Source organism: Cynara cardunculus, assembly GCF_001531365.2.
Source record: "Cynara cardunculus var. scolymus isolate 2C chromosome LG 13, CcrdV1, whole genome shotgun sequence".
NCBI lineage: Eukaryota > Viridiplantae > Streptophyta > Magnoliopsida > Asterales > Asteraceae > Cynara > Cynara cardunculus.
In genome coordinates, this window is record NC_037540.1 from 1 (window position 1) to 20,219 (window position 20,219).

General features: G+C 35.3%; 1 protein-coding gene across 1 annotated transcript; it reads left to right on the forward strand.

Moving 5' to 3' along the window:
- The first annotated feature begins 2,552 nt into the window (after positions 1 to 2,552).
- Positions 2,553 to 20,174, forward strand: LOC112524220 (gamma-tubulin complex component 2). The gene is made up of 22 exons (XM_025133953.1): positions 2,553 to 2,571; positions 2,641 to 2,855; positions 2,997 to 3,052; positions 3,173 to 3,218; positions 5,429 to 5,563; positions 6,570 to 6,701; positions 10,160 to 10,243; positions 11,488 to 11,586; positions 11,686 to 11,777; positions 12,384 to 12,456; positions 12,523 to 12,675; positions 12,776 to 12,895; positions 13,039 to 13,092; positions 13,570 to 13,653; positions 14,484 to 14,558; positions 14,630 to 14,761; positions 16,559 to 16,684; positions 16,757 to 16,864; positions 17,110 to 17,172; positions 17,372 to 17,446; positions 19,561 to 19,760; positions 19,839 to 20,174. The coding sequence occupies exons 2-22, from the start codon at positions 2,775 to 2,777 to the stop codon at positions 19,969 to 19,971; spliced, it is 2,121 nt and encodes a 706-aa protein (XP_024989721.1). The 5' UTR covers positions 2,553 to 2,571; positions 2,641 to 2,774; the 3' UTR covers positions 19,972 to 20,174.
- The last annotated feature ends 45 nt before the right edge of the window (positions 20,175 to 20,219 follow it).

Consider the following 20,219-nt stretch of genomic DNA (forward strand, 5'->3'; position numbering starts at 1 on the left):
TATATAAATAAAAACATACATATTATTATATTCAAGTGTCATGTAAATAAAATGATTAGTAAAATTAAAAAATTAAAAAATATATATATAAAAGAAGAAAATAAAAAGAACTCAAAAATCCAACAAAAGTCTTAAGAGAATGTAGAATTAGTCTTCTTGTAGTAAATCTGAAGAAAAAAAATAACATATTGAAGTTTGTTGAGGTTATATCATGAATTTTAATACATGCATTCAAAATTCAAGTATCAAACCGTTTTTGCCATCAAAACTCTATAACCGTTGCAAAAAACAAACCTTCAATTCCATTGGAAAAAACTTAAGAGAAATATAAAAGACAAAGAAAAAACTCTAAAATCCCAACAAAAGTCACGAATAATACCTAAATTAGTATTTTTATAATAAATCTGAAAAACAATCTTGTTTAATAATAAGAGTTTATAAATTGAAAGAACAAATCAAAGGATTAAAAGAAAAAATAAAAGTTTACCTGAAAAAATATTTCTTGTTGGAGAATAAGGGTTTGTAAAATGAATAATACATCAAGTGATAGAGCTCAAGAATAGTACCTAAATTAATATTATGATAGTAAACCTGAAAAACGATCTTGTTGAATAATAACAATTTATAAAATGAAAAAAGAAATCATGTGATGATGGAGAGCGAAAAAATTTACCTGAAAAAAGATTTTGTTGAATAATAATGGTTTATAAAATGAAAAATAAATCAAATGATATAGATAAAAGAAAAAGAGATGCATTGATAGATAAATCATGGAGGAGCACATTGAAGGACATGGATGTTTCACCTCCAAAATAAATATGAAAAAGTTGGAGGTTAAACTTTTTAAAATTATTAAAACAACCTTATACTGATGAATTTTATGTTTTATACATAGGGATTGAAAAATGTTTTACATATCAAATATTTTAAAAAATAAAAAATCTAAGAAAAAAAAAGATAGACTTCTAATATTTAGAGGTATATATATATGGTTGGGTTCATGTGAGATCATACTGTTTTCGTGAGACCCGTGAGACCACATTTTTACACTTGAAATTTCACAGCAAAAACACTGTGAAGGTTTAAAAAAGTCGAAACTTCGCAGCAAAAACACTGTGAAGGTTTAAAAAAGTCGAACCTTCACAGCAAAAACACTGTGAAGGTCACCTTCACAACATTTTGCTATGAAGTTTCAAGTGTAAAAAGCTGGTCTCACGAAAACAGTCTGGTCTCACGTGATCCCAAGTCTATATTATATATATATATATATACTATATTATAAAACATTTGACAAAAACCACTTTTTATAGACAAAGTACTGCTTATTAATTCATGTTACTTAAAACTCAAGATTATAAATAGATTGTGCGTAATTACAACACATTAAAGCTCTATATCTGAATTCGTGTAACTAACTGCAGATAAACATAATTAAATATACGATAAACATCTTATTTTAAATATAAAAACCTAAAATACAATATAATCATTGAGTTTTAACAGAATACTTAACTATTATCTTTATAAAATATTATATTATTAAACCAAAAATAAATTATTTTATTATTAAATTTAAATTAAATTATAATAAAAAAGTAAAGAAATTACATAAAAATGAGAACTTTTAAATAGTTGATTTGATATTAATATCGTTATATTTTTTTTTTCAAATTTTTATGCTATTTTCAAATTTATATTTAATTCAAAAATAAAATTATTATTGTTTTTTTAAAAACCCATAAAATTGTATTATAACATCTACAGAGATAAAAATAAGATAGAATATTAAAATCTAGATGTATCTCGCTGTATTGCTCGAATACCCTTCTAGTGTATATATATATATATATATATATATATATTTGATGATTTAAGAGATTGACTTAACATGTTAAGTTAGTCCATCATATCTATCTTAATGTATTAAGTTAGAATGTTTTCCAAAATTATCCCTGTCCTACAATTTTTATTCACAGTCTCACTAAAAAATAAATAATTTACTAACATGCATAAAATTAAATTTGTAATCTAACAATCATACTTTATTGTTTAAATAAATTTTATGTTATTAAGGATTATGTTATGAACTTATTGAATTCGTATTATTTATGTTAAGTTAAATAATTCATATTACTTTAATTTTTATTTTATTTTAAATATTTACCAAACAATTTATTTACATCCACCTCTTTATGTATATATAAGGTTAAAGGGATTTTTTGTTGTTGTTCAAACTATTACTCTGATTAAAATTCAAACAACATTTATCAAGACAGCTTAATGCTTACATACAATTTAATATATACTTAGAACTTATGGAATAAAAAATCAAACAATCCTGAGTAAATAGATAATATAAAAATATATTAACCAGTTAATAATACATAGTTAATAATCCTAAGTAAATAGATAATATATTATTAATACATATAATATAACACCCTTTTTTTCACAGTTTTAGATCTCAAATAGATTGGATTGAAGACGTGTAGTATATCTTGTCTCAAATTCATTTTAGCTCCCATTCTCGGTTAGACGGTTATAGGTTTCCATGGGGTTAAATTTTCATATGTAGGCCTGCGTCTTTAGTTTGGTTCAATTGGACTCCAATAATTGTTTACTGATAGAATTTTGTTACAGAAAAGGGCCGTGGAAGATTGTTACAGCAGAGAGCATTTTGAATTGAGAATTTGGTGCCCTACGTTTTCTAAACAGATTCAAGACCTGCAATTTTTATAAGCACCTTTATCCTGTACTTGCTTTGCCATTTTTCCATGGATGCAGTATCTTCTGTATGCCCATCTACCCCTCAATGGAACATCAGTAGACCTTTCCTCACTGGCCAATTCCATCAGGTTTCTCTTTTCTCCTCTTATTATAGATGATTGAAGACTCAATCGTCTGTGGTTTTTTGTGAGTTTATATGATCTGGTTGATAATTTTGAATTTATTGGAACTAACGTAGGATGATATGCTTATTTTGCAACTTGATGCAGGAAGTGGAATCAACACCCGGGCTTGCTGAATATAAGGGAAATTCAGTTGATTTAGGGTATTTGACCTTTTTGGTTGACTGATATTGATCTTATTCATGTTGTTTGGTTTTCTTCTAATGTTTCTCAGTGCTGCTATTAAACAGAATTGATTATCTTATTACATTTTGTTTCTACAGCTTGGAATCTGAGAAGCCTATAGGATGCTACAGTGCTTCAGTGCAAGTAAAATAGTTGTTTTTATGTTTGGCTGTACAATATTTTACTTTTTTCTGTTAAGATTGTTAATTTGGATCTTCCCCGTTATTTTGCCACACTTGAGTTATCTAGATGTTTTACACTCGCAAAATTTAATGTTGTTCTTGGTTGTAGATTTGTGATCCGAGTTTGTATTATATCTGCCTTTCGTTCCTTGCTCAAAGATTTGGTAAAATGTTTTCTATGGGCATCTCAGTTTCCCCCTTGGTTTCTTCTTTAATCAATCAAGCTTTGTGGACTTTGGAATCTTTCTCATATGTAGTCAATATGTGCTTAGACACAATGCAGATAGGCTGCATCTATTCTAGCTCATTTGGAGGATTGTAACTATGAATTGATTGGAGAAGATACATTTTGAAATAGGTCTATGCAATTTACCACCTGGGCACAGGTTCACACTTGAGCTCATGTTTGAAAGCTTATCATTTACAACACTTGAGCCAAAATGTACAGCGGACAATGTGATGAGAATTTAGGAGAGTTTGGTGATTGATATGATGATGATAATTGGTGGATTATCTAAAACTAGGTCGCTTGTATGCTTTGTAGAAGCACTCTTGTTAAGGTTTAGATATATGAAATGTATGAGGCTCTAATTTTTTTCATGTTGGTTGTGGACAATGAAAAAGGCACAGTTGTAGGGATGTGTAATTATTACACTTTTTAAATTGATTAAAGGACAATTTCACCCTTAATAATAAAACTAAGTTTTTTCTCCATCTCATAATTAAGGGTAGAATGAGAAGTAGACACTTATTTTGGGACAAGCTAAAATAGAAATGCGGACACTTATCTTGTGACTTAGATAGTAACTATATTTAGATGAAAAGGATTATAGTTTGAAGTGTACAAGTATGAGGAGCTATCTAGACTTATAAGATGGACAAAGATGCTAAGCTCAAATAATCATTGATAAGACAATGAAGGACAAATGTGAAATGAAAGCAAAACATTCTCTAATTTTTATTTTTGTTCCTCGAACTTGCTAGAGCGAGTTTCCGTCGGTTAGAGGCTAGAGACTAACTTTCTGACAAGTCAATTTTAACCACCTACTTACTTGAAAGCTACAAGATCAAATAAAAAAATTGGCATATGATATTTGTGATCTAGGGTCATGGACTTGTTTTTTATCCTTTGAAGTTCTGCTTGGTCCTAGTGTAATCACCGTCATAGTTGATCTAGGCGGTCTGGCCTGGTTGGTTAAGACTCGTCCAAACAAAATTCTGGTTTGGTCCCCTTGCTCTAGAATTCTGGTCTAGCCGTTTAAGAAAAAGAAAAAAGGGGAACTAAGAAATTAATGGATTTAAAGAAAAGAAAATATCAGAGTGGTCTTTATCATTGGGACCGGTTGAGGACTGACCTGATTCAATTCTGGTCTGGTTTGGCTTTATTTGTTCCGGAAAAGACTATTCTTTGTATGGTCAAACTCAAAAAAATCTGGTCCAAAAGAGGACTGCTGTTTGGTTGTTCCGAAGTGATGACGTCATGGTCCGGTTTTTTATCTACACAGGAATTGAACATAAGTAATATAATAACACATACACTATCTATAAATAATGGTTCCTAAAGAGAATTTATAGAAAGCAATAAACACTCTTCGTTAACCGCAGGGACCATAAATAGAATGAAATCATCTAATTATGAACTTTTCTAGTAACATCATTAGACTATAAATGAAAAAAAAATGGTTGAATTGACACTTCAACTAGAAGATCAATACACTACTCCATTTCACCACTTTGTCCAATAGCCACTTGTGCACTTCCCCTGCAGCACCCTTTATGACTTGTTGGACTCCTTAACCCAGCCTACCCTTTTTGACTTATTTGACCACAATCCCTGGTATAACAAAAATCCATCACATAATTTGCCTAGTGTCACTTTCAGTTATCAAGCACAGAACCATCACACAGTCAACCTGCATACACCTTGTTGCCCTTTGTTGAATCAACAAGAAAGCATTCTCCAAATATGATAACCAATTTTTATGATGTTGGCATTAACTAGACGACATTGAATCTGATTGGTTTGCATCATTGGCATGCCTCACACCTGAGACTGGATGGATCACTAGTGTTCATCTTGTGGGGGGGGGGGGGGGGGGAGGGGGAAGCTGCATTACTAGTCTGATAAAAATGGTGACTATACATTTATTTACCTAATATTTCTATGTGCAGGAACTGATTGTAATTGATGATCTTCTTTCTGCTTTAATTGGTATTGAGGGACGGTATATTTCGATCAACAGAGTTCGAGGGAATGAGGACTCTTTTAGCTTCCATGTTGATGGTTCTATGGATTTGGCACTCCAGGCAAGAATCTTCCCATATGTGGTCATTTGAAAGTTTGATGCTTTGTGCATCGTTGTCGTGCTTTTCATTAAGACTGACTCATCTTGTCTATGTTATGTTATGTTGCCATCTTTGGTAAAATCAATAGCAGATTAGCAGTTGAAAGGAGTCTTCTACTTTGAAATCAGAAGTTAAAGCGCTTACCTCTTTAGCCAACATGATTTTGAATATATATAGCTCCTGCAGACATGTAATCCAATCATAGTTGAAATAGGGCTTTGTAAAAGGGCTGTTAATAATTTTCTGTTTGTTGAAGTTCTCAAAGCAGAGGAGCCTCTGCAGGGGTAAATTATAGCTTAAGCCAAAAATGTGTTCATGCATGTGACAATGATCATCTGCAACATTGCCGGAGGTTTTTTTTACTGTATCTTTTTTGTATTAAATGGGACTCGGAGCGTGCCATACCATCAATCAAAGTGGGAATAAGTAGAGTACAAGGTGGGTCAATGGCTGCTAGTACCAAACAGACAAACATACATTCATACACACTTACATATCATACATGTATACACATGTATTAGTGTATGTCCAAATACCATTGAATCTTAGTTGTGTTGGTAATATGATCGGAACTCAGTCAGTATTTGCGGAACTTCATAAATTAGTCTGTAGATCTTATGATATCCAGAACGATTAGAAACCATGGTTGGCCTAATATGTTTCCTTGATGCATCACCAACTTATATGTGTGCTTGTGTAGTTGTGTGTGCATATTGTCACCACTTATCAGTCCCAGCGGTAGAGGTGTGGGTATAATTCATATGAGTGAGGTCCTGGGTTCAAGCCTGGGCAGTGCACCGCCTCTGCCAATGGGATGCATGAGCTGATTTACGTCCCCCATGATGACCGTGTGACCGGTGCGGTGGGGGTGCCTCAGAGGGTGGCGTCTACCCTTTTTTGAGTGTGCATATCTGTATCTTAATGGAGCTCTTTCACGTTCCAAAACTAATTATGGCAAGCAATGCAGGAATCATCGAAACGAATATTCCCTTTATGCAGGAGTTATTTGCTAATCAACCAGTTTGTTGAGTCTAGATCTCAGTTCAAGTCTGGATTGGTTAATCATGCCTTTGCTGCTGCACTAAGGGCCCTCCTCTTGGTAAGTATTTATGTTCAAGCCTATCAGATAGTTTTACTGCAAATGCTGCTAAATGTGCTAGTTAAGTTTTTCTGTTGTGTGATGTTCCTTCCAATCCTTAACGAACCAATGATCACATTTTACATAAATTGAGTATGCATGAGAAACAAATTTCCAATTAATTCTATTCATTTTCTACCTACTTTATGCATCAAAAAGCAAACACATAGAAAGTGGCCCAATTATGCTTGCAACTGCAATTCATACTTATAAGAGTGCAGAAGAGGGGGCTAAAGGAAGGGAAAGGGTGTGCTCACCTGAAAGCTCTTTTTGGCATGCTCTCTATCCTCACCGTTCCTTCCTGTCACCCTCTTAGAATAATCCTCATCTCAAATTCCAAACCAAACAAACATCATTATCAGAAGAGCTTTCTCCCATCACCACCCTTAGGTTTTTGTTAATAATTGGGCAAGTCCCCAACCCAACAACTATGCCGATTGTCATCGTTAACATTGAGCGTTATCTAAGTCACACCTATGCTAGATGTGCTGAAACACATTGAGGTTGAAAGATAGCTTTGCCTTTGCTCAGGCACTGGCTGACAGCTTCAAAGAAGCAAAGCCATGTAATGACTTTTTCACTGAAAGTGCATCATACTATATATGTGGAGGGAACTGATAATTTTAGGGGAAAGATATCAGAAAGAATGAAAACTTGTAAGGCGATTTTTTGCGCAAATTGAAGTGGTGACTTTGAATAGATTCTTCAGTGAAGCTTTTCTTCTCTTCTTGGATTCATCTTCAATTTTTCTACTTCCATTTCTTTCTTCTTCTTTTTTGTTTTCTGCTCTACTTTTGCTGCTGAAAATTCCTTTTTATTTTTCTTTCTTTTTGTAGTTGCCTGATATGTATTAATTTTTAGTGTTTTTGCATCGGTCCTTTTTTTAATTGAGTGGCGGTTTCGTATTTTGAACACCGACAACAATAATCCCTGCAAAATTAGCCCAGCAGGGAAGGAGGTGGACCTACATGCAGAATATGTGGGAGATCTGAGTTCGTCTAGGCACCACCTACCTACCCCTAAGACATGCGATTTACCTCCCCTGGTGATGGCCGTGGGGTACGGTGCGGGCGCTCCAGAGGGTGGCAGCATGCATATTTTTTGCAGAACACATCATTTTTTTAATTGATCCTATCTCTATATTGGACAGAAACACACTATACTCTGATCGATTTTTTTGAATTGGACAGACATTGTTATTATTGTTGTTCAGTTATAATATAAATTTGGATAAAGTGGCACAAAAAGTTCACTGTTGTTGTCTGCCGGTCTGTTTGTGTGTTGTTGCTTACTCCAAACTCGTTTTTCACATTTTTCTAGAGCAAGTTTTGTGCTTTTCTTTTTGCATACATCGCACAAGCCGGGGGTCTTAACGGAAACAACCGCTCTACTCCTTAAGGTAGATGCCAGGTCTGCCTACATCTCACCCTCCGGATGGGATATACTGGGTTTGTTTTATTTGGTTTGGTTTTGGCACATAAAGTTCTATTTTGTCCACTATTAAACAGTCAATGGATTTTCTGATTCTCCAATTGGAACTATTCTCGCTAATTTCTTGAAATTGTTGCATTTATTGGGTTGTACTTGAAGTTTTATAATTTCTTTACCTTTAGCTTTGAAATTTGTATCTTCTTTGTTCCATATATTTTAATGCTGTTAGTGGATTTGCAATTATTTGTAGATGTATTGTGTGTGTGCGTGCATATATATTATAACATATAAATTAATATTTTTTTAATACGTGTATCAATGAGGCACATGCCTTGCCTCGTGATCTGGCCTGAGGAGGCCTTTGTGCCTCCTTGCGCCTCATGCCTTTCATGAACTCTGTTAATATCATCACCACCGCCAACGACAATCACCATTAACATAGTGTAATGATTACAATCGTTTCAAATACTGTAAATTAATAATGGAATATGATATTGTTAGGAGACATAATTACATTAGAAGTAGGGTTTATTAGTTTACAGGTTCATTCCCATGGACCTGTGTGTATCATATATTTAGGATTCTTCCTTGGTAATAATCATATGTTTTGAACCTCAACGCTTTAATGGTATTAGAGCTTTAGGTTTGAACTGTGTACAACTATGCACGAGTTTCGTATATGCTGCTGGCAGCATGTAGCTGTTGGCAGACACATGGTGTATCCTTCTTATCTGGTTATGTGCTCTCTCTTCCATGCTCTTTTTTGTCTGTATCCTCGAAGTTCCACCTCGATCTCCTCCTGGATTGCCAAGCAGAAAGTACTTTAGCAGAAGGTACTTTAGCAGGCCTAATCTATCCAGTGCAGCTGTCTAAATCTACTTACAGTTCAGTTTTCCATTGTCCGATACATCTGTCCAATTCCACTGTCTAGTTCAATTCAATTTAGACTGATCCTATTCGGGATTCGCTCTTCATCCAGTGGTCCTCTTCATTCTTTACTAGTTCTACTTTAATTGGCCTCCATATCATGTCTTAGTTGCTAGTAGGTATTTGTGCACAGTGTGTTTGCTGCCATCAGCATCATATATTAGCCATATTTGTATGAGCAGTTATAAGGTTGGCTTTTCTTATTTGACCTGTACCTGGAACCTTGCCATAGAAGTTGGAAAAAGAGAAGGGAGTCTGTCAGACTGTTTTCTGCAATGGACTTGCTGGTAGTGCTGTTCACATCCCAACACATCCATACCTGATGTGTGACACCCATCCAGTTTAGAACTTGCTTTATTGTGGTATTGCCGCTGCAGTTGCATTTCAAAAATATTTTTTGTAGTGCATTCTTGTGTAGTAGGTTCATATTAAGCGACCTATTTATCCTGAATTTCGCATATAAATTCTGAGTTCCACAAGAGCTTTTAAGGATTAAGAGTAGAATAAGAGAGACAGGAGGAGCTATCTAGACCGGCAACAAGAGTTGCATCAAGACCGTAATAAGGCACAGCGGACCTGCGATTTTCCTATTCTTTTGTCTGTTTTTCAGACTTCAATTTGTTTTTATTTGTATCAGTATTCTATATTCGAAATTCTATCTTTGTTTCCCACGTCAAATTTAAAATCATTGCCATCTATCCTCTAATCTGAGGAGCCTTAAGGGATGGATTAGGTTAAAATTAGGGTTCTATCAACTTATCTGATATAATCAGAGTTTTCCCTGTAATATAACTGAAGATTTCTTAGAAGATAAATCTAATATAAATCTTCAGTGTGAAATTCCATTTCTATCGTTTTCCTACTACAAGTGTGTATGCATATATATAATTTTAAATGCTGTTGTGCATACAATCCCAATTAGTTTGGCATAGGTTGGTTCTCCTAGCAGTTGTATTTGTATTTGTACTTTTCATTTTTCCGTTTTTTTCTTTAGTAGACACTTCCTACCTAATTCTTCCTCTTTCTTCATTGGAGTTCCTAATCCCTGTATACTTGCTCAGGATTACCAAGCTATGGTGGCACAGCTTGAACATCAATTTCGACTAGGAAGACTCTCAATACAAGGATTATGGTTCTATTGTCAGGTATTTCTATATTAACTATTTAAAAAACTTGAATTTTTGTTTGTGTATTTGCAATTTGGTTCTCATTTAGGTAGAATTGAATGACTCTTAATGAACCCAATGAACTCCAAAGTTGCACATTTTTTTATCATGTAACCACTTGTTTATCCAAATGACCATGAGTGACCCACAGTTGTTTTGTTTCATAACATGTGGTCAACACATCAAAAGACTCCAATTTTTTTATTTAATTTCTGTTGCCACAACAAGGACAATACCAGACTGGTTTTTTGGATCCTGATACTATGAAGCGATGAATTGGGTATTACTTCTAGTAATAAGGCATTACAAGATGCCAAAAAAACAACATTGCTATAAGATGGATATATCTGTAGTGACATAATGAATTCACGGTGTTGATTCCTCAAGTTAATCACTGATATATCCCATTGTTCTCGAACAACAGGACAAGAAAGAGGTCTCTTCTTGGCTCTTCTTCCTAGTCCTAGATTTTCACCCCATTGTCAAGTTTTGAAAAGTTCATGCAAATTTATATCAATAATACTTCTAAATATGTGAAGCGTTTTTTATGTAATCCTATAGATGCACACCCATCGTCAATTTGATTATGGGGAAGGGAGATTTTTTAATGAGACAACAGTATCTGGTTCTCTCTATCTCTCACACTCTCTCATCTTTGTTTGACATTCCTCATGCTCCCATCTCTCTTTTACTTCTGCATCTCTTTTGTATTGGCCAAGCATGGGGATGAAAAAGTAACTCCGTGCTATCATATGCAACTGATCTTATTTTCAATGCTGAAATCCCCACAATGGTGTTTGCATCTTCCCTCTACTGTGCAACTGCTATGTCAAGATGCCAGGTCCCCACGTCATGTTCCATGGTGCTATATTTTTTTTATAACTAAACATGTCCAATCAAGAATATAGCCTAACTTGTAAACTTATATGGTATATTACCAAATGCTTATGACACATTGTCTTCCATCTTAACCGGTGCTGCATTATTCCCTCCAATAATTGATGCATCGTCAGTGGTTTTGTTTTGTTAATGTTATCTTGAAAATAGAACTTGGATCCCATAATCTAATGAAGTCAAGTCAAAAGTATTAAGTATGCGGTCTTTGCGGTTCATAGTGTTTATGCAACCGAGAATGATGGGGTTATTTGCAACCTCCAAGAAGAATTTGTGCAAGTTATATATTTTTTCATGATTCATATCTATCATGTTTATTATGTTTGCAGCCAATGATGGGATCAATGCTAGCATTGTCAATAGTGATAAGGAAGGCTTCATCATGCAATTTTGTGGGTTCAGCAGTTCTTAACCTTTTACAGAATCAGGTAAATACATAAATTCGGAACTCTTAGGTGTCTACCCACCAGCTTGTTTTCACCTGTTCTGTGTATTATATGCTATTTATCTAATTTAAATTTAAACAGGCGAAGGTAATGGCTGGTAACTACTTGGTGAGGTCATTGCTGGAAAAGATGATAGAGTCTGCAAATTCTGCTTATCTTGGCATACTAGAAAGGTATACAATTGAGAATGCCCAATAATATGCTATATATTGTCCATATATCTTTTTTTTTTCCTAATCTAATTTGAATTGTAGCAGCATTCTGGACCTAAATTTAGTGTTCTTTTGGAATCTCTATGTGCTTAGAGAACCAGATCCAATCAGATGGTCTAGTAACATGAATTTGTACTAGTGAACTGAAACTAAGATGCGGAGAACAGCTTTTTGAGTAGTCTAGAACGTTAAGATGATATGTCTTCTGATGGACCTTTCAGAAGGCTTCTGTAGGGACTCCTAATAATGCATAAATGATGCACAAGATATTAATTTAAGCATGATTAAGATAAAAGCACCAGTACACAGCTGCTATCAAAGGGTTAGGCAGTGAGGTTGTTTTCCTATTATTTGACATCTGGGCATAATTGATCTTCTGCACCCACCTGATTGTAGACCAGAGTACATAACAGTCCTAGGGACTCATGGACATTTCAAGCTGCACTGACTTCTGAATTATGTCATTCCTCTTCTTTAATCTTTTGCATGAAATCTAACTCAAACCAACAATTTGCTATGTTTTCATTTGTGTTTTCTGACTGAAGTAGTAAATTATAAAATGTGCAGGTGGGTGTATGAAGGAGTTATCGATGATCCTCATGATGAGTTCTTCATTGCTGAGAACAAATCTCTCCAAAAAGTATGATTTTATCCACTGATACAAAGGCATTAAATGCTTCAGTTTCTGATGGCGAATTTTCTATAGGAGAGTCTCACCCAAGATTATGATGCTATGTATTGGCGACAACGATACAGTCTCAAGGATGATATTCCTTCTTTCCTTGCAAATTCGGCTGAAACCATTTTAACAACAGGGAAATATTTAAATGTCATGAGAGAATGCGGGCACAGTGTTCAGGTGTTTCTATGACTTCCCACTGTTACGACTGACAGAAGGGCTCATATTTATTATTATTATTATTATTACTATATGTTTTTATACTAGCATGTTTTTATAGGTCCCTGCATTGGAGAGTTCAAAATTGATGAACTTTGGGTCCAATGATCACTATCTTGAATGCATCAAATCTGCTTATGATTTTGCCAGCAGCGAGTTACTAAATCTCATGAAGGACAAGGTGTGGTTGCTGGTTATTTTCAACTGTTACAAATCTTATTCCTTTATTTTTTAGTACTTCTTCATTGCGCTTGCAGAAAGTGATTGGTATGTATTGATTTTTTTCTCACTTAAGTGATCGATCAATATTTTTAATGTTGATAGTATGGTCTCGTTGGAAAGCTGCGTTCTATCAAGCATTATCTTCTTCTAGATCAGGTATGAGCTACTAAAGTCCTACTGAAATATTTTGATTGATGCTTTGCCTTGTTTAATTTTTTTGGATTATAGTGTCAGATTAGCTTGGATAAATACTGCTGAAATAAAAGTAGTACCACATCTACACAAATAGGCATTCCATACCTTCCTGCAACCGGAAACCTCTTTAGTGAACTATGAAGTAAAGTAACTAATGTTTCATAACTGTTTATGTACATTCATCATCGTCCATATTCCGGTCCCCTCTTCTGTCTTTCTTCACATCAAGTCAATGGGACCTGTGAACGCATTTTTCTTCTCGTACCAGATAAACAACACTAGCAAATGAATATCTTAAATAGCAAAAACGAATGGAACTTGAGTTCTAGCGTTTTTTATTAGTGGTGTTTACTTGATTGACTTGGGGGGTTAATTTTCTTTTGGAGTCTTGTTTCGGCTATGATGGCTATCATGTATGAAATGTTGGTTGACTTACAGGGTGATTTCTTGGTTCACTTCATGGATATTGCCCGTGATGAACTTGCTAAAACACCAAATGAGATCTCCGTTGAGAAGCTTCAGGTCTTTAGCCACTTACTTTATTTTATTTTAATATCATTGTTTGTTACTATCCACTTGTTGTCATGTTCATGGCTAATCATAGCAATCCCATATGTATTGTTAGCTATAAGAGTTATTTTATCTTAGATCTTATCATGTTTATATTTGTCTTCGCTGATACATATAACCTTGTATATAGAGGTGCTTTTGTAAATGAATAACGCCTAATTCTCATGAAATGTCTTACGTCATGGTTTTGCCTGGTTCATGGTACACCCCCTGTTGCATATTAGCCTCAAGTCTTCTAGAAAAGAGAAAAACACAAAAGAAACCTTGTCATTTCACCCACCTCACCCTTGCAGCTGCTTGCAATCACTCTTTCCGTTTTGTGTTGTGATAATGAGGTGCCCCTCTCATATCTAAAAGCCAAAGTTCAAATGATTGTACAAAGAGTATTGAGACAGACTCCCGATTATCTCGTGAGAAGTTGGTTGGCAATTCATGTGAACCATCAGCTATTAAGCCTGTTTTTGTCCCCCAAGGGACCAGCTTGCCAACATCTTCACAAGAACACTTGGAGGATCAAAGATTAATCATATCTGGGACAAGTTGGGGCATCATTGACATATATGGTCCAACCTAGGGTTAACCCGAGTTATCCTTTATCTTTTAGATATTATCATATTTATGCTTGTCTTTAATGATTCATGTGACTTATACATAGAGGTGCTTTTGCCAATGAGCGACACCTAATTTCTCTGAAATATATTGTATCATATACATTTGATAAAAAATAGAACTTTCATGAAGCATGGAACAATCTAGGTTTACATTTTGGCTTTAAATTGCAGTCTCTCTTGGACCTTGCACTGCGGTCGACAGCAGCTGCAGCAGATCCTTTGCATGAGGATGTCACATGTTCTGTGGTAGGTAACAGTTATACATAGTCTTGGAGAAAAAAAAATTCCCAAAGAATGACACGACATTCTGCTTCCAGGACACATGTTCTTTGCTGAAGAGATTGGGCACTCTCAAAGATCTTCAAATGGGTGAGACAGTGCCGGAGACTGATGCTTTAGAAGAGTCCTTGAGTATTACTGGCGTGGAAACGTTTTCTGTTAATTACAAGGTACATACACACCTTTTCTTTGTTCCCCAATTGCTCGTTTTTCTTTTTCACTGAATCATTTTTTTCTTTGTGGGGGAAGAGGAGGGTGTTAAGCAAGTCTAAATTGACCTGAGTACCAATTACATGCATTCTTTTGAATGATCTTCCTTTAAGATATTGATTGGAACCACCACTATGTGTCATACTTTGTCAGAGTGATATCAATTACCCCAACTAGTTCCTAACCGTTATGTGGGCAGATTGTTATTCTCAAATTCACACTGAAGCAAAAGAGGTTTAGTTGTAACTTGAGCCAGATAGCAACTTAGGTACAAGGGACCCAGATGGTCGATTGGGTGGTGAAACATGCTATTTTTGTGTTGCTAAAGGATGTCATTAAATATGTGGTAAAATGGTTTACATCCCATTCATCTCTCTTTCCAACTCATCTAGTTTTTCACCGAAATCCTTAATTATCAATATACAGTTCAGTGATTGCTTAAAAAATGATATACAGTTCAGTAATTCTTCCCAATCCCCATTCCTGTCTTAGTTGAACATTCCTTTTTCGGGAGCAATTCATTTTCCTTCATAAGAACTGATCCCTTTCCCCTAAAAAGTACTTTTAACAAGATTGTGTCATAGCACTAAAGCCTAAGGCCATAGCTTATCCACGATCCCCGTTCCTAAGGCCATACCAGAGGGCCTATGGCCTAATACCTAGTAAGCTAACTTTCTTAGAGTGTGAGTTCAATTTGCCTTATATAAATGTTATGTACTTTAAAAAAAATCTTCATTCCATCTGTGATCCATCAATCAGTTCTATAGACTGCAATTTTTGTGATAATATTGATATTGTAACCGAGAGGCTAATATTTCTTTGTCTTGCTCGCTCAATTTCTCAAATTGTAAGCCATCTTTTCCTTGGGTGGAACCTTCAGTCAGGACTATTTTTCTATGCCCGTCTAAATTGGCATTATGTGTTACTAAAATAAATTATTTTCAGCATCTTAGTGAGCTTACAAATCATATCACCCTATAGAAATTAAAAATGGAGACGGGAAATTGAAATCCTCAAATGGGAATCAAACCTCATGTCTTCATATTTTATGCCTTGGTAGTGGAGTGGAACTCAATGTACCGTTTCCTAGTTAATTGTCCCACCCTTATGCTACAACCATGCCTGAAAGAAGCTAACAAAGGTGGACAAATACATAAAAACAGAACATGAGAACTCTTTTATGAAATTTTCTGATTCTGAGTATATACCGCATTGGTTAATGAATTATTAATTTGTTGAAGTAGTTATTTTTATTATCTTTAGTGTGCATGGATTTATTAGCCAAAAGGATCATGCCTCCCCTCATCTATTTTGGAGTGCCTCCATGTACACCTTTGCCTTTTTGGAGTGTCTCTCTAAAGTTTGCCTTCTTACAAGTTCCCATGACATTTTTGTCAATTGAGATGGCATCATAAGAACTTTCATCAGGATTTACTGGTTGGATGGCCCATTTTGGTAACCAATTGCACAAGGATTTTGGCTGGTTAGATGCAATAGAGATAATGTCTACAGACGAGGAACACAATATAAGGAAATTCTTTAATCAATAGAAAGAAGCAAACATTTCACATCTCAATATCTCATAATTATTGTGTATTAGATAGGTGGAGGTATTGATGAAAGCCTGCAGAAGTGAGCCCCCTAATCACCTTTAAGACCCTTTAGGGCTAGGAAATACTACGTTCTTAGTAGCATCACTCTCGAGATCAGAGCATTTTGAATTTTTTTATATGATTAGCTTTTTGTTTATGTTTCAGGTTCAATGGCCGCTATCACTTGTAATATCTAGAAAGGCCTTGACAAAATACCAGTTGATTTTTCGGTTTCTGTTTCACTGCAAACATGTGCATCGGCAACTTTGTGCAGCATGGCAAGTACATCAAGTATGTGACTAAATATCCTTAGTATCGCCTATTATGAATGGTTTCGGTTGTAATTATGCTTTATTGTTGTAGGGTGCACGTGCACGTGATATGCATGGAACAGGAATATCTACATCGTCGATTCTGTGCCGTAATATGCTTAAGTTTATAAATAGCCTTCTGCATTATCTAACGTTTGAGGTAAACCAAAGTTATTCTCTATGATCTTACATTTAGTTTCCTTGAAATTCTCACTGCTTTTCTTATAGTGATTATCTTTCAAGAAGTACATTGCCAACCCATTGTTTTTCGACTTGTTGGTCACTCTTTCTATTTATGCACTACACCTCCGTCATTGCCGTGGTTATCTATCTTCTTCTCTCTTTTGCCAACCACAAAAGGTCCAAGTGGTATTATATTTAATAGCATTTTATTATCTTTTTTAGGTTCTTGAACCAAATTGGCATGTTATGCATAATAAACTTGAGAATGCAAAGAGCATAGATGAGGTATGTGTTGATTGCTCTTGATGCTTGAAATCAATTATATGAAATGTGTATACAGTTTTGCGACTCACTTTTTCTATTTTTCTTGGTTTTATTTTCTAAAATCTTTGCTTCATTCAATTGAATTTCTGATTCCTTATGCAATCTTTCCCTTGCATGTTCTTCTAGTCTTTTTCCTAACGACATCTTCTTATGATAATAGGTAATCCAATATCACGACTTTTTCATGGAGAAGTGTCTAAAGGAATGTTCACTTCTTTCACCAGTCCTCCTCAAGGTTTGCGTGGATTCTTATCCATGATGAATTTATTTAACCAATGTCAACATGCCGAAATTTGCACATCTCCAAAATACATTATGAAAAATAGAGGAATAATTTGGAAAAAGAAGATGATTTTCATCAAGCATTATTGTCCTTGCATACATCATGAAAAGAACATGAAAAGAGAGAGATTTGAACATAAAAGAAATATCTGATAACAAAATGAACATGACTTCAGTGGTTCTCTATCTTAACAGTCCTCAAGCTAGAGCATGCTTGATGTATGTTAACATGCCTAGCTTATCACATGTAGGGCCAATCGGTGATCTCAGAGTGGTTTTGTCAAAACCTCAAGAACTTAATCTTCAAACATACCCATAGATGGAGTTTCATGAGTAGTACTAACCACTTCCTTGAGAACATAATGCGAGTCAACTAAAATTTGCGTAGTGCGCATGAATTTGGTCCATGGAAATTTGCATGGTGAGCTTGTTGACGCAATACATTTCAGTCAACCTGGCTAAGGTATCATCCAACTGCTGAAGAATCACTCAACTCCTCCCCTAGCCATTGTGTAAACAGTTAGTAGGTTGTATCAGCCACTGTTTTATGTTCAGACCCAACAATAAATGAACTCCATTCTACCTTGTAATACTCCTCCAACAAAGGGCAACCGATAGTAACTTGCATTTTAATATCTCGAGAATCAGTGTATAGCATACCTCTCCTCGGAGTACTCTCTTTGAGGTACCTCAATAGGTGCATGATGCATCCACATGATTTTGGGAACATGTGAAAAAGTTCTAGAGATTACTCTATATAAACCTAATCAAGAATTGAGAAATGTATTCTTGATATCAAGATGTTGTAAAAGCCAATGATGAATAGCAGCTTGAGCAATAACCTGACGCACTAAAGTTATGTTAGCCACATACTAAAAGTTTGGTTGTAGTGCTCATATCCACAACCACCACGTTCATATCCACCACTGTCGGCCACTGTCCACCACCATCTTCACATCATCTACAATGCCACCTCCACCATAACCACTGTTGACCACTGCCCACCACCGGCCATCGCCATCACCACCTCCACCACCATCGGCTACCGCTACCACCCTCCATCACCACTTCTACCTCACACTATCACCACTGCCACCTCCGCTGTGATCACCACCTCCAGTCCTATGATCACCAGTAACCACCATATAAAATATTAAACAACTTATAAGGGCAACTTGTCCAGCCCAATCCTGATGACTCCTAGTGGTATCAAATAATAGATTGACAACTTGTCCTGTCCAGTTTAATCCAATTCTGTCATGTTCCGTCCTGACTGCATACCAAACGCTGCCTTAGTGTTTCTAGAGTATCATCTTCATTTTGTTTCACTGTGTACACCCACTGAAAACCATTAATATTTTCTTTCTTTTTGCAGAAGGATCAACACGATCCCATATTCTTTCTTCTTGTATAAGAAACATGGTCACTTTGTCATTATTTAGGTTAGGAATGATATTCCGCTCCCTGCCCCCCTTTTCACAGAAAATGGAGAGATGAATTGGTGTGTTTTCCAGCACAAGCCATTTCTCGTTTTGGGGAATGGAAGCATCAATTTAAATTGTGGCTATTTCAAGTGTAGGAGGCTAAAGTGTCTATAAGGTTCTCGATTCTCCTCAAATTCTGGTATGCATGCCACGGTGTCACGAATTGTATTAACATGGTGTTTCCTCCTCTGATATAGCTAAATAGAGTGTAGAAATAGTCGAGGATTTAAGTGAAGAATTCGAAGCAACCTGTATTAGGTTCATGGCGCCATTTTATGGTAAGCCTTGAGTTCTAGCAAAAGACGATAGTCAGAGAAAAAAATTACGGAACAATTCATATCTTAGGTTTCTGTCTTATATATATATATATATATATATATAATGTGTATGTATACATATATATATATATATATATAAGAGAGTGTCGTGTCAGGCATATGGGAGCATACAAGAAAGATGGCTAAAATTCTAAGTTTACCGAGCTGTTGCTCCTATATGGACGCTATTGGTACTTGTTCAATACAAGCTAGAGGCATACATAAGTTCTTTTTGCTGGTTCTCATAAGTTTTGACCTGAATGCAGAAGTTGGAGAAGTTGAAACTTATATGCCTTCAATATGCTGCGGCAACTCAGTGGCTGATGAACTCCATTGAATCTCCATACACAAACAAATCTATTGATGGTTTGCATTCCTTGGAAAATTTAAAAGTTTTGAAGCTAAGGAAGCCTTCCAAGAAGCCAAATTCACCCACCGAAGAGTCAACAGTCATTGAATGTGTCCTGTAAGATCTAAAAACTAGAGCTCATTTATGTCACATCTGTCTCATTCTCATAAATTATCCTTGTTGAGTTATTTGCAGTAAATTTGAGAGGGAGTTTACTGCTGAGCTTCAGAGTTTACGGCCAATCTTGAGCAGCAGGGCCCAGGCAGAACCATATTTGACTCATCTTGCACAGTTGATTCTTGGTGTTGGTATGGATCAGCAAATGTGAGACAATTTGCCTGTTAACTGCTTTTGGAATGACTAGTAAGGATGAAGGAAATGGTGATTTTGAAATTGTAGTGTGGTTAACAAATATTTTAGCCATCAATTTCCAGTGGAATTGTTCGTACCCTTTGCACTAAGCATAATAACTAGACACCAAGTTGTAAAATGATTACATATATTAATTAGAAAGATATATTTAGTTGGTGATTTGAACGAAGATGATGAGGCCTATTTGATATCTTCTACTTGTTA